The sequence below is a fragment of the Anomalospiza imberbis genome, chromosome 7 (assembly GCF_031753505.1).
Source record: "Anomalospiza imberbis isolate Cuckoo-Finch-1a 21T00152 chromosome 7, ASM3175350v1, whole genome shotgun sequence".
Lineage (NCBI taxonomy): Eukaryota > Metazoa > Chordata > Aves > Passeriformes > Viduidae > Anomalospiza > Anomalospiza imberbis.
The window spans coordinates 8139173-8154274 of record NC_089687.1 but is presented as its reverse complement, the minus strand read 5'-3'; the positions used below and the strand labels follow the sequence as shown (position 1 = coordinate 8154274).

At 39.0% G+C, this 15102-nt stretch overlaps 1 protein-coding gene across 7 annotated transcripts in view; it reads right to left on the bottom strand.

The window, feature by feature from the left end:
• Positions 1-15102, bottom strand: part of DPP10 (dipeptidyl peptidase like 10) — a 444603-nt gene that overhangs the window by 40202 nt on the left and 389299 nt on the right. For all 7 annotated transcript variants that reach the window (XM_068195261.1, XM_068195263.1, XM_068195259.1 and 4 more), the window contains one exon: positions 1510-1630. In XM_068195261.1, coding sequence (XP_068051362.1) covers positions 1510-1630 — 121 coding nt within the window. The remainder of the gene's footprint in view (positions 1-1509; positions 1631-15102) is intronic.

Below are 15102 nucleotides of genomic sequence, written 5' to 3'. Positions count from 1 at the left end.
TTCACACAAAGAAAAGCTATTCCCAAATGCTTTGTAAGGTAAAATGCTAATAACGATCTCATGAAAAGATAAAAGAAAACAAATGAGGTCAAAGAAGGAAGAGTGCTCGATTCAACTGAAAATCCCCCAAATTCACCTGGAAAATATTCAGCCTGCTCAGCTTCTGATGCTGCAAAAAAACTGCTGAAAGTGGAGCAGTGTGTTCCTGTGCCAACAGACATTGGGGTTCTCCAGCATGTGCAGGCAGAACTCCCTCTCACCCTGACTTCCATGGTGTTCAGAGCTGAGAAGGGCTTGCTGCCTGCCTGCAGCCCTGGGAACCCAGAGCATACTCTGCAAGTCAGGAAATGCAACATCCTACTTGGGATTAAAAAACTTGGAAAATAATGAGCAAAGAGGCTTCTTAACTAAAAGAAGGCTTTAGGACATGCTTCACGAGGAAGGCTTTAGGATCATCTCCCACAACACCTCAGAAACTTTCTAGTCCCAAACGATACAACTTTTGCTTCTCCTGGCTGTGACTCTTATTAACTTCACTTCGTTTTAGCAAAAACTTGATATACTACAATGAGCTATATCTGCTTAAATTCTTCAGTCTGCATGCTGTCATGTAAAATTTTAAGATTATTAAGTGCATATAAAATTATATTCCATTTAAAAAATGTTCCTTTGTTTTGAAACGTGCTGCCACATTAAAAGGCTTAAAAACACTAATGGAAACCTTGGAATTGGGTAACTATCAGATACAGGATGAGGGATGAAGATTACCATTTTAACTTCAGAGTTCACTTGGGCAGAGATTTGGAAAAAAATCCCCACAATGAGCTGTTTGCCCATAACTACTGCAATGCCAAGAGGTGTGGATAGACCGTTTTTAAGGTGAAGTTTCAAGCTGTATGGCATTAACACAATTCCTAAAAAAACTCTTCACACAAGAAATTCTATGCCTCAGGTAAATTAACACCCAGCTATTTATCTATAGAATACATGACTCCCATAGAAAGAGTAGCTGAAATGTGTAATAATTTTAAGCTGTTATACCAAGCTAGATAATCTGCTCCCTTTTTTATTTTTTCCCTTAAATTTATCATTATGTTAAAAGTATTTTGGGTGCAGAGAGGAACATTCTGTGGTACTGGCTGTAGAAGACAGACTGAGCTATCCCCCACTCAAATCTGTTCTGTTGGGATGTTTTAACTGTAAGTGGATCATCACGGATGTCCCTAAAAGCAGCCAACTGAGCCCTTTCCCTGCTCACTTTTACATGCTACCAAGAGTTCATTTACTACATTCTGGTCTGAAATGAATTCTTTCTCAGAAAACACTGCTATATGCAAACCAGCAACCAATACACAGATGAGCAGATACAAAGGCAATCTTGCAGGAAAATGAGAAGGGAAGGAAGCAAACCCACCCTGAGCATTTTCTGAAATGAACAGATTTGTGCTGTTGGGTCTGTACGAGGACCTTGCATCTGTTTTTATAAGCAGATATATTCGTCCAGCTTACCTTCATATAACCAGTCAGTAATTCCATTGAAAATAATTCCTTCTTTTCCTGAGGATGTCAGGCGCAATGAGCTGCTCTTTACATCAGGCTGATAGTAGATGTTATTTTCAAATATATAAATCTAGATGAGGTAAGAGAAATGGAGAGAAAAAACAACATTTTGGTAGATATAAATGAATTTTCAGCAATGAATACATAATTTCCTCAGGCTCAGAACAGTCTACAGAATAATTCAGCATGAGTTTGCCCCAACATTGTCTTCATATTCCATTTTATTATAAAATTGGACAAACTAAACATACTTTTAATATTTATGTCAAGCAAATCCTTCCTTTGAAATTGTCTTTCCAGTTGAAATATTCCTATTCATGTTAAAAAATATTATTAAATTCTTCAAAATCATACAGGAGACAAGTTTTATAACAGCTGAATGAGTAAAGAAATTTTCATTTGGCTTTCTAACTGTGAAATGCACTTCTGCAAGGACATACAGCACAGTACATACATCATAAGTTACAGCTTTATATCATGGTGTGAGAACACACTGGAGAAGCTGCCTGCAGTTCACTTTTCTCAGCTTGCTGATGACTTCTGACTGACACACCAATGTTTTATCTCAAGTGTACTATATAAATGCTCTTTATTTTTCAAGTCTGGGCTCCTCATCCTCCTTTTTCCTTCTTCACTGCCGCTCATTAGCCTTGTCTGCTCTTTCCCTGCTCACTTTGTTGCAAAGGGTATAAAGTTCACTCATTTTGTGAGGCTGAGTTCCAGGTTCCATGACAAAGTGCAATAAATCACAATGGTCATGTGTGCACTTCCACAGCTTAACACCACAATCAAAGCAACAGCAAGATTATACACCACCTCAATACACACTGAGAAAATGCATCTGTGACAGGACTAAAGAAGCCAAATGCCACAGAAGTTTTTGTTACACTATTTCAGCACTGTACAGTGATGATATACAGTGTCTCGGGGAATGTAACAGGAAGTAAATATATTGCTACCAAAGACTATTTAAAAAGCCTGGTCATTTATCATTCTCTCATACTTCCATAATAAACGATTTATGGGAAAATACTAACCAAAGAGCAAAGTTTTATTGTCACTATTACTGCTGTTCCCTTTGCTTCTAAATTGCCATCTGAAATAGATTTTCCTATGAGTCCCCAAACTAATGATTTTTAGCAGTAGCCACTTCATGATTTCTGCTGCAGAAAGCTATAAAGATGAGGGGTTTTACATACCATGAGCAATGCAATGATTTTAACCATTACTGGGAACTGGGGGTGACTTGGAAGCAAGTCCTTTATGGCCAGAATTCAAAGCTCAGCAGTGAGCTCAAAACTGAAGCATAAATAGCTGAATCAGTTTGAATAATCCAAAATGTACTGAGCTTTATATTGGAACATAGAATTTCTGGGAAGCTGATGTATCACTCAACATCAACAGCAAAAGAAAACAACCATGAGAGAATGCTGGATGTATCAAGTGCTGGATGCTTTTGAAATAACATCAACAAGAACTTTCTGTAAATGTGTATTTCCACACTAAAAATGCACTTTTATTTCTAATGTAAAAGAAATTATTACAAGCAAAACCAAGGGATGGTTAACTGCTTATAAAATAATTTAGCCAAGAATTTGTTATTTATGTCAACTAAAATTATTGCTATTAGATTCCATTTCAGGTAGACTAAGTAGTGTACCATTCTAATGACTATTGCTTCCTACGAAGCAACTTCTTACTGACAGCTGACAATCTCTTATTTAAACAGCAGTTTTCAAGAGATTACCAAAAAAGCCTACTTGGTCAAATGATTCTATTTTATTTAATCTTCTTTAATTAAAATAAATCAATCTCATTCATTTTTGAAGAACAGGAGTATGATTTTTACTTCTCCCCCCCCTTTTCAGGCTGTTATTGTTCTTAATTGTGAGGATACCCACATTGTCTTGTCTCTGCAGTGAAAACTTTCATTTCAAATGATCAGTGACAAAGTACAGGATTAAGAATTACTTATTTTATGACTGAACCCTGAGAAGGTTTTTAATCCTGTTAATGCTACTTAGCAGGTATTGCTAATTCCATCTGACAGATCCCAGATAAGTAAATATCTCTGAAGGACACTCACTGTTGTGCCACTAATTGTGGCTGTACCATCTTCATTCCTCATTCACTTCATAAAACAGCTTTGCCTCCATCCTAAACTAGTTCTCAGTCACCCTCTGAACATCCTCACAGTCTTAGTCTACTCTATAACCCAAAGTTTCCCCTCTTTCCTCATCACTCCTGATACATGTTCCTTCAACTTTGAGAGCTGCTCCAAACCCCCATTTTTTCCTTGAATGTACATATTGTAACATTTTAAAGTTCTTGAAAAGCTTCAAAGTGACACAGCAGCTCTCTCCCGAGCAAGCCTTGAGCTCACTGATTACTTGAATTTAACATTAACAAGGAAGAATTCATGTTCCTTTGCAGAAAATTTATGAAATACAACCATTCATGTTCCTCAACACAACTAAACTGCACAGAAGTGCACATGGATGAGTGGTTGGAGCTCTGGCAAGAATGGCTCTGCACTCACTGCCTGCAGCATTCCAAAACATCTGTTTCTCTTGCCTGTAAATCATCTTAGAAAGATTCACCATTATGGTTAGGCATTTAATCTCCTCTGTAATTTTGAATATTTGTTGTATTTCAGGAGGTGCCATTTTCCACAGGAAGCCCCTGGATTACTGTGTGCACTGACAGAAATGCACTCTTCCTACAGTGACAGAGCCTGACCCCTGCAGCAAGGGCTGCATTCCCCTCCAGCCCTGACCATGCCAAAGGGCTCCTCTGCAACTATTTAACCCATTCACCACTTGGAAATAAGGACTTGGGAGTTAAAATGTTGATTTCTGCAGCAAAACAGGCAGCAGAGCTGCAACAGGAGAGATAACATTACTGTGAAGGCTCCTTAGTCATGGCCTGAGAGGCTCTCACTTCTCTCCCAGTGAATGCAGGCAGCGGATTCAATTAAGCACAAGTACTTTGTGGAGCCACAGAGCCCAATCTCCCATCAGTTTGCATCCAAGAAAGGCATTTCCAAAAGGCAGACTTACTGTGAATTCTTCTTCCCAGTATAACACCGAGAAGATACAAATCTACCTTACACATAGTTCTAAAATACTGAAATTTTAATAGATCACCCCTTGACATTAATTCTGTTGCCAAGATTGTGAGTAGATCCTGCTTGCTTTCACCTTGTGCTTGCAGATACAACACCAGCCAGCAGCTAAAGGTGGTGTCAAATGTAAAGTGGCTTTAGGAGGAAAACAGAAACTGGCTTTCTTGTATGTGAATTATCAAGAGCCCACAAACTAAGAGTAGAAATGGAACTATTCCTCAGCTGAAATATGCAAAAAAAATTCCAGCCCCAGAGGAAGGGAAGTCCTTAAACGCCAAGCCCTCCCCTCCCTGCACAATACCCAAGATCCTTTTCTTTGCTTCAGGTATTTTTCTCTTTCTTGCTCCATTTAAAAATCACCAATGCTTTCTGATGAAACCTCCTTACAATTCTGCTTTATGCTACACTAAAATTTATTTCCAATCTTTTTTTTTTTCAAAAACACAGAGACTAGAAGAAAATTTTTATTTTTTAAAAGGCAGCTGCTCCTACTGATTACTTGCAGTTCAAGAATACCTGGAAGTTGAATTCATGAGCCACAATTTGGTTTTCAAAATTGAGCGAAAGAGAAAGAAAGTGGCTGGGAGAGAACTCAGACAGCTACTTTTCCTAAAAGAGAGACTGAAACTCTCCAGCAGTGCAAGGTAGATAACATATCATGACCCTGGGATAAGAATAATTGATCAGAACAAACAAAACCAAACAAATCCTTGGAGCACAGTCTTGCAAACACATGTGCCTTACCTGACTTCAGCAAGTAGAACTAAACAAGTGCCCAAAAGTTTCCAGGAAGTGGACTTCACATACTTCATCACTTTGTATATTGTGTTTTGAGCAACACTACATAAACCAAGATTTCCCTTGCTAGTCTCTCTCCACGCAGGTATATGGGAGCAAGTAATAGTAAAAGGCTTTTCTTAGTATACACTTGGGTCTCTTTACTACATCACAAGTACTAAAATGTTGACTGCAACTACTGAATCTTCCCAAACTGCTAAAAAAGGAGTTGCTAACTGTGTATCAGACAGGTATTCTCAAGAATACATGAGTAGCTTTATGCCCAGTAAGCTTTCAATGCTTTCAGGTATAATGATAAGAAAGTAAATTGAAAAAGGCACAAAGTGGAACCAGGATATGCTACTGTATGTGGAAATTATTATTACATGTTTTTTAACCTCTTCTCCCCATCTTCATGAGTATTCTTCAAAAATTTAAAGCAATTTTTAGCTGAGACCCTCAGCTAACAATGCCGTAAATGGGGATAAATGTCAAAATCTACTGCCTTCAAAATTATGTGACTTTATGGTTTCTTAGAGATTTTGCACATCAAGTCTTAAACCAAATGGAGAAAAACCCCACAGAAATTCTTTAATTATTTTATTAAGTATTTTCAAATTAATGAAAAATACCTGCAAGAATGTTTTGGCTTAGTGAGATATTAATTCTTGGTAATGATCACATGTATTTGACTGTGAAGAATTTGAGGCCCTGCTTGCTCTAATATTCTACCTCAGCACTAATCCTCAGCACTAATTGCATTCTTCCACATCTGGCATCCTCTAAACCATTTTTTTTGTAAACCTTCTTCTAAATGAATTCCTTCCAAAACACTTATTTAATGTTTGCAACATGTTTCACAATTACAGGATTTGCTTTCAGGCTGAGGTCTGGAGCAGAGCACCCAGTCCAAGTTAGCTGCAGATGGCAGACAGCTGTGAAAACAGAGACATCCACTCCCCAGCTGAACAGCAAACCTAGTGCCAGTAGCTGGAGAGGCCCCCTGCGTGTCTTTAATCATTTCAAACACTACAGGCAGAGAAAAGCTGCTAAATTACAGAAAAATACTCCGCTTTTTTCCCTTTTGGTGCTCCACTGAAGCCTCCTGCATGGCCCATCCACACTGAATCCCTGCTGTGGTTGCAGGGCTGCGTTTCAGTGCCAGCACGAGCCGGGCAGCGGCTGCAGCTTGCCCAGAGCTGCTGGAGGTCACTCCAAAGCCCAGTTTTTTTTAGGTGGAAGAAAAGCAGAGCTGCTCTGTTCAGCCTGGAGGAGAGGAGACTGAGGGGAGACCTCACTGCAGCTACAGCTTCCTGTGAGGGAAGAGGAGGGCAGACATTGATCTGTTCTGTGTAGTGACAGGACCCAAGGGAACGGCCTGAAGTTGTGTCAGGAGAGGTTTAGGTTGGGTATTAGAAGAAGGTTCTCCCCCCAGAGGCTGGTTGAGGACCGGAACAGGCTGGAAGAAAAAAAATGTGGAGTGTGGCTACAGGTTTTGTTTGCCAATTCATGGATTCATCAGGATGAACACCTTGTTCAAGGAAAGTGCCAGCCAAACTCTAAAGCTACAGAGCAGATGCAGCTGGAAAGGAAACAAAGAAGTCACCTCTATCTATAAATCTTTGGTTAGAAAAAAAAATAAATCTGTGCAACAAGCACTTTCTGTACAGGTAAGAGTTCTACCTGTGGTGCAAGAAAATCATCAGATTCTTCCACAGAGTCTTGGACCAATAATAGATAACTACTCCAAACTGGAACAACTTCAGCACTCCCACTTATTACCCCAAAGAACATGACAGTCTTCCTCACCTTTCACACTGAAAATATGAGCTATGACAAGACTAAGAAATTTCTGATTATGCCCAGAGGGAGACCTCCAGGCATGCAGGACATGCTTCTGCAGCCGCTAATGACAGCGCTAAGGACATGGAGCACGGCCCCTGGGGCAGCCCAGGGCAGGGACACACAGCTCACCCCTCTGTGGCCAGCACCGGTGAGCTCAGAGCCCAGCACTCCATGGAACAGAGCTGAACTCCACTCGTGGCTCTGCAGAGGGCTGAGGACATTTGTGCTGCAGAGCCCACCCCGAGCTCCGCGCAGGCGGCCGATGGCTGCGCCTCAGCGCAGGCTGCGCTGCCCTGCTGCTTCCTCTGCACAGTCCCAATCCCTTCTTGTGACACTGCCAGCCAATTAGCTGCATAATTAATTCTTCAAAAGCTTCAAGATGCTTTTCCGTCTGGGCTTGCCTCTTTCCATTTGTTCTGTCTCTTGTCTTACCATACATTAGCCAGGGCCGATTCCAGCTGCCCCCACTCAGATCATGTTGTAATAAGTTAGCTAAAACTACATTTTCTTCATGCAGGAAAAGCTCAATCTTTATTGCATATGTTATATTTTATAGTATTATTAGAAGTTAGATTGGCATTATTATCACTGTGTTAGATCATAATGATTAACAATACATTTACACTTAATTCATTGGTCAGTACCTGGTATTTTGCATATTTATCAAACTTCTGTATTTTTACTCAGTTTACATACTTTTTCTACTGATTCTTATGGAACAGAACTTATTGTTTATACAGGTGTATTTGTTTTTTACCCTAGGAATGGATTGTTGTATTAATGAATTCTTATTTTCAAGACATTTTAGTATGGGAACTTGTAAACTATTGTTAGCTTAGATGAAGTAGCAGGGCCTAATTGATATTTTATAAGACTTTTCTTTTATAACATTTTTACCTGTCTGCAACAAGATCATTCACTAAGATTTCCATATGAAAAATGTTTTTTCACTAACAACCATTAATATAAATAATATCAGCTATTCAGAAGCAGAACAAAGTCAAATAAAGAATATTTCCTTAGTTGCCCTGCAAATATTGTACTTTGCTCTTCAGAGATTAAACCATGACTTCTCCAGTTTCAGGGGCAGTGCTAAGTTTATACAGCATGATAAAATGTATGCACACGTGTATATTGTATATATCCAAAAAGTTGATGCCCTTTTGTTCTAGAACATACGGGAAGTCCAGCACAAAAAATGGTCTTGCATAGAATAAATAAGTGGCATAATAAATGAAATAATTACTTTTAGAATTATTTTAAAGTAATTTTTATTCTAAAAATGTGGTCTCAATTCCTACTGTTGCTTTCACTGTAATTATGGAAAAATGCGGATATCCTTTGTCTTTTAAGTAATACTAGAACTAACTTTGGATTGCAAGAAGAAACTAAAATCAAAGCCCCGCATCCACATCGAGACAATGTGGTTGCCAGTTTTCAACAGCTGCTGTTAAGGTAGCAAGTTGGGTTTTCATTCAAGGATTTAAAGTATTTGTTTCTAAGTTTTGGTTCACAGATCTGAAAAAAAAAATAGAAATAGCTCCACTTCAGAAATTTACAATTAGTTTTCAGCAATTTAAAAAATACTGCAATTCACACATAGGATCTATCAATGCAATAGCTTTCAAATGAATACCTGGTTTGGCATATTCTCTACCACCATTCAGTATCCTCCAAAGTTGTGATAGACAATTTTTTTCCAAGAGTCACTGATTATGTTATTTTTAGTCACAGTGTAATATCTGCTCTCTTCCAGTCCAAACTGAGCAAACATTTTCTTGTCATCTGTGATTTCATTTACTATACTCCTGAGACTCACAGACTTAAAATGAAATTGTCAGACCATTATTACCCCCACTGTTACAGAAGATGAGCACCCCTTCCTGCCCTTTCTCCTTGCCAAAATCTTATTTACTTGAAGCAGATTCCTGCTGAAAAACAAGGTGTAGTTAAGATGATGTGGTTTGTGTGCCAACGCAACAACAGTGTTATCACTATTTTTTCTTTTTTTTTTCGCCTTTCACAGAAAAGATAAATGCTCATTTGGAGAAGAAAATATCATCCAGAAGGACTGGGCACACAGTGTTAGACAGGAACAGTTGTTTGCTGTACCAAGGTAGAAATTCCATGATGGCAATCCAAACCTCCTGGCCTGTATCAAAGCTCCTCTGTGGCCAAGAGTAGGGCACATGGTGGAGAGAGCCACAGAAATCCTTCAGGGCTCTATTTGGGAGCAGGAAAGAGGTGGCTTTTCCTGTGCTCTGTGCTGACCTGGGGGTGTGAGGTCATTTGGCCCATTTTTATCTACAGTTGGAGACTCCCAACTGCTGGCACAGGGGTCACTCAAACTGCCCACGGTCAGGACAACAGGTACGCCCCCAGCCTTCCTGTGACAAGGTTCCAGAGTATTTCCAAATTAAGGAGTTGGTTTACTGCTCCACACAGGTGAACTGAGCACACACTGTGTACAAAATCACATTGTCAATCCACATTTCTAGGAGGTACTTCGCACTTTGTTGGAAAAGGAGCAGAATCAAGGGTTGGTGTCTGCCATTCTTGCCCACAGGAATCAGCTGTGGAAGAAGCTCCATGATAATGAAGAGGACACTCACTCACTGAGAGGCAAGTGAAATGCAGGGTGGCAAACTACCACCACAAACACTCATTATGCATTTCACTGGTGGGACTGATTATCCTGCTAATGTCTTTCTTACAGCAGCCATCTCAAAAAGCAAAGAGAATTATTGTATTGCAGATAATATAAATGACAGCAAAGTGGTTTATAAAGCTTTAATAGGTGTGAATTTTCAAAGGATACAATATTCTTTAGTGACCTAGTGAGTTACAATTACACAGACTTCTTCCAAAAGCCTTTTATTTTTTTCTCACATCTTAGAAATTTTCTATACAGATCACATATGTTACAGGATGACAATTTCAAGGGAAGTTTTATGGGATCATATTGCAAAGCAGCTTTATTTCCTATTCCTTTCACCTACAATAGTTCTGTAGTCTATTTAGGTTGTGAGCTCTCACAGACAGCATTGCAGGCTACAATGTCTGATCTAGTTTGCATTACAGGTGCTTTGCAAGTGTCCAGGAGTGCATAATGGCTCTGATTTCTTCTCTGCAGATTTTTTTTTTTTTCTTTTGAAGATCAGTCTATACTGGTACAAAATTTTCAAAGCCATTCAGCTCTGACTTGCTCCAGCTCTTGCACCACAGAGCACTAAATTATGCAGGTACTGGGCACCACAGGCACCATGAGCTACCTGAGCAATGCCTGGCAGTGGACAAAAATCTGCCCTTACACGATCCATGCTCCAAAAATCATCAGACACATTGCAAATGAGGTGGAAACCAAATAATAGATAATAACAGAATTATCATAATTGTAAGCAATAAGAACTATATTCACTCTTAAAGGTACCAATTTTCTAAAGGTTGTGATTGACCTGCACAACAGTTCTTTCAGAGGAAGCTTTCAAATGTTTAGATTATGTTGTAATTAAGGGAGAGGGGAAGTAGCTGTTGATCAGTAGGAGACATGGAGACCTCAAAGCAGAAACACCCCAGTGTCATACATTACCTTTTCCTGGTGTCAGTTACAATATGTTAATTTTGTTTTTGCAGCAATCAAGCTGCCAGACATAGCAGAAAGAACACTGAAGCACCACTTTTCTTCTGTCTAGATTAATGCCACTGCATCACAGTAATGTGTTAGCACAATGGTTTCTGAACAACCACAAACAATCTACAAGGCTATTATATTTAATTGCTATTTAGATAGTTTATAAATCTACTGTAAACAATAGCAAGGATGCACTCATAATGTAGCTGTAAGATTAGTTACTAATGTCATGACATAAACAAGGCCATGAACTCAGACTATCAGCAACTCCATGGTAACTCTGATGTTTATGTCCTTGATTTCCAATAAATGCAGGAAGCGTTGCCCTCTTTTGTTTCAACACACATTAATTATGTTGCCTTTCCAATGATATTGGATCATGATGCTCACTAAATTCACACCCTGCCTCATCCCATGACAGCTTACCCAGGAGAGCAAACATAGTGTAATGTGCTATATAAATAAAATCATATATAATATATGAACTATGACCTATGCAGAAAGCTGCTTCATAAATCTGCTGCACAGATCACAGCAAGACTGCCTTGCCCCCAGGCTGATGGTCTGGATCTGCTGCTTCCTTCCATGGAGCTGCCTGAAGAGCTCTGCTGGCTGCAGCACTGTGCAAAATGTCATTGAGCATCGGGCTGCTCAGCCCTTTGATCTTTGTCTAAGTGATGGGAAGAACAGACTTATCCAAAAACAGTTCATGCTCAGAAATTCATGCTCCTCCTTCCTCCATTGCTTCTGACTAATGAGCCAGCATGGAGCTTATAACAAAATCATAATCTGTCCTTACCATAAAATCTTTTTAAATGATCTCTGGTTATTTCAGGCTCATCTTACACTGATATCAAGCATTCAATTATGCCCAGACTGATCAATCCATAACAAGCTAAACTGAAAAATTTTCAACCTAGTTACTCCAGAAGGAAAAAAGCAATGTTGGGAGACAGAAAAATATCGAAGGAAATTGTAAGGGTTTGGTATCAGAGGAGGAATCTTCTGTTTTCTTTGACAGAATGTAAGAAAGTAGCATTACAACTGCAAGAACAAAAGTAAAAAGATACAGAATTGAAAATTCTGAGTTGTAAAGTCATACTTACATTTGCTATATTTTTAGGGTGGTGGGCAACCCCTGAGAAATTTGTATGAAATACAATAGACTAGGCTATTGAGCATCTCCTACATGAGAAACCCAAGCAGAATTGAACACAAAGGTTTGTGCTTTCAGCTGCTATTGCTGACCCAGCCCATCCGGCTGTATGGGACACGTGCCTTCATCTCCCCACTGCACACAGGGTTCAAGTTGCCTGTTGTCTTTATGATGGGCCAAAATTTTACTGGATGACATCTACATGTACATACTCACATAGCACGTCCAATGCAAGAAACACAGTTTGTCTTAAAATGGCTCATTAGGAATGAGACAAGGAGGAATTTTGACTAGCTCTTAGAACAGCACATCTGTCTGGGACAGTTCAGCATCTGGGAAACAACATTTGAAAATAACTTTTTGCTTTCCTTCCACACAAAACTTTTCCCTTCTATTTCTGCAAATGTGCTTTAACCTGCCATAAACAGAGAAGGAAATCAGTGTATTGTTTTGTCTTGGATATCAACAGTCCACCTGACTTTTTAATCGTCATTCTCCAGGCCTTGGAGTTCCTAGTAGAGATACATTCCCCACAACTACACATCCACAAGCAGCTCTTTGCACTTCACTGTCTGGTCCAGGCTAAGTCAACATGAAAGCCTGAGTCACTTTAACGCAGTACAGTCAAAGTTTATTCAACTCTCATTTTCAGCACAAACACAGTGGGGAAGTCATAACCCCACTGCAGGGAAAAAGAAACATGCAAGGACATTTATGGGCTGGTGACGATGGAATTTAATGTCTCTTTTTCAAGAGGGACTTGGCTAAAATAGAGAGAAATAGTCAGGAGATTTGATCATACCCAAAGTTGTTCAGCCTTGCAGAGGAGGACAGTCACTATCACTTCCACTGACAGAAAGCTGTCTATATTTCTGATGGATGTTATGTGCTGAATGAGAAGATAGACATTAACATAGAGGAAACAGAACTTATAAATGGAAGAGTTCAGTGGAGTTTGTGTCAAGCTGGTTTTGACACTTCAACCTGTTCCTAGCAGAATTCTGTAGCCACTGATACCATTACAGAAATTCCAAAGTCTTTTACAAGTCTTCCGCCAAACACTTCAAAAAAGGCAAATAAAAGTCATGTTTACAATTGATTAGAACAACCTCTGCCATAGAACATGAACCAGAAAGGCATTAGAAATCTTGAAGTCTTTTGTTTTGACATTTTGGTGTCTTCCTTTTGGAATAATCTTCCTTTTCCAAGGTTTTAAGGAACATAGATATAACTGCTTTCTTGGTTTTTTTTTTTGGTTTTTTTTAACCTTTTTTTTTCCTATTTGCCAGATAAAACTGTCCTTTACATTACATTGCCAAAAGATGGATATGACAAATTTTCCATCCCATCCTGTAGTACACCTTTTTTTTTAATTGCTAAATATGAACTGACTACATGATTATATTGTCCAGGGACACAGGTAAGCATGCAGTGGTTTTGGGCAGGATTTTGGAGTTAAATAGAAATACAGTCCATAATAAAACCCAATCTTTTCCAACTCCAGTTTAGCTGAGGATTCCATCAAATTTCAACCTCTGCTTCACAGTTTTTATGGGTAGCTATTTCCAAAGAATTTCAGACTTCTGAAACATAATTTTCATGTTTCTGCATTACAGAAAGCCACACATTTTCCACAGAAGAAGCACAGCAGCCCTATTTTATGAGCCATCGGACTTGCAGTTAATATTAGCTAACAGATGGAAGTGTGAATGTTCAGATATGCTTTGTTACACACGGACATGTTGAACAACACGATGAGAGGTGAATATTGCTGCTTTCATTGCTCCCTGCAGGCCGCTGCATGGAAAAGTCCTTAGGACTTCTCCTATCAAACATGTGTGTCCATACTTGTTTCTGGGTCTTTGAGAGACTGTATGTAAAGAAATATACATACATACATACATATATATATAGGTACACATACACACCCACATAGGTAACCATGGGAAAAAATAATTTGAGTTTTAGCACAGCGATATATCAAATTTCCAATATATTTGCTTCTGGATAAAATAACACATTACTTGGGTGCAGGGCTTCCACATTGACTCAAATATTAGCTGCATGCTAGGTCAGTGATAACAGAATAAGAACCAGTGAGAGGAAACATCTTTTATCTCCTCTCTTGATTTATTCACTATAAAGCTGCTGGGCCTTTTACTGTTTCACATGAAAAACAGAGGCAGAGGAATAATGCCTCTATAAAACACACAATTTTCTCATTATTTCTTCACCTCTTTCAGATACAGCCAAGTGGCTATTCCCACAAAGGGCCAGCAATATCTAACCCTTAATACTCATAATTTTAAACTGCCTTTGACACCAGAACGTGTTTGTTGTATTTCACCAAGCAAACTGATGAAGAAACTTCTTTGCTCAACTTAGCCTTGCCCCATTTATAATGTTCCATTTATAATGCTGTAGTGGTCTCTAGAGCTCACAAAACTTTTATTGAATATATCCAGCCTTCGTAAGTAAAACTGTATTTCTTCCTGTTTTGCCAAACTGCTTTTGTTTTCTGGCTGCATTCTCCATTCCCATTTTCTGAGATGGGAAGCTTTCACATGGAGTATCACTTTTGGAACTAGATAGCATGCATTAAATGCTCCTCCAATCCATATTTAAGTGGAGTAAGCACCCAGAAATTCATAATGGAAATTCATAGCTTGGTAGAATACTTTCAGAGCAACTCACACTATTTTTTTTCTTTTGAGAACAGTTTGAATCAAATAATTTAAATTAAAAGGCAAAAACTATTTAGATTTTACAATGGTAGTTTGACAAATCCAAGAGAAAAATCCAATGTGTAGGAGTAGCTTAGTAGGAAGAAAGTTTAAGTCTTTTAGGTAACTCCAATTCTTCGGTGGACTCATCTGGGTGGGCAGTGCTCAGCCACAGTTCCCTCCCTTCAGAGAAACATCCTCAGCAGGACAAAGGACCTCCAAATGTGCTTTGAACTACAGAAGTTTGGTAATTGAACCCCTCATGCATTTTAAATGAGGTATCATA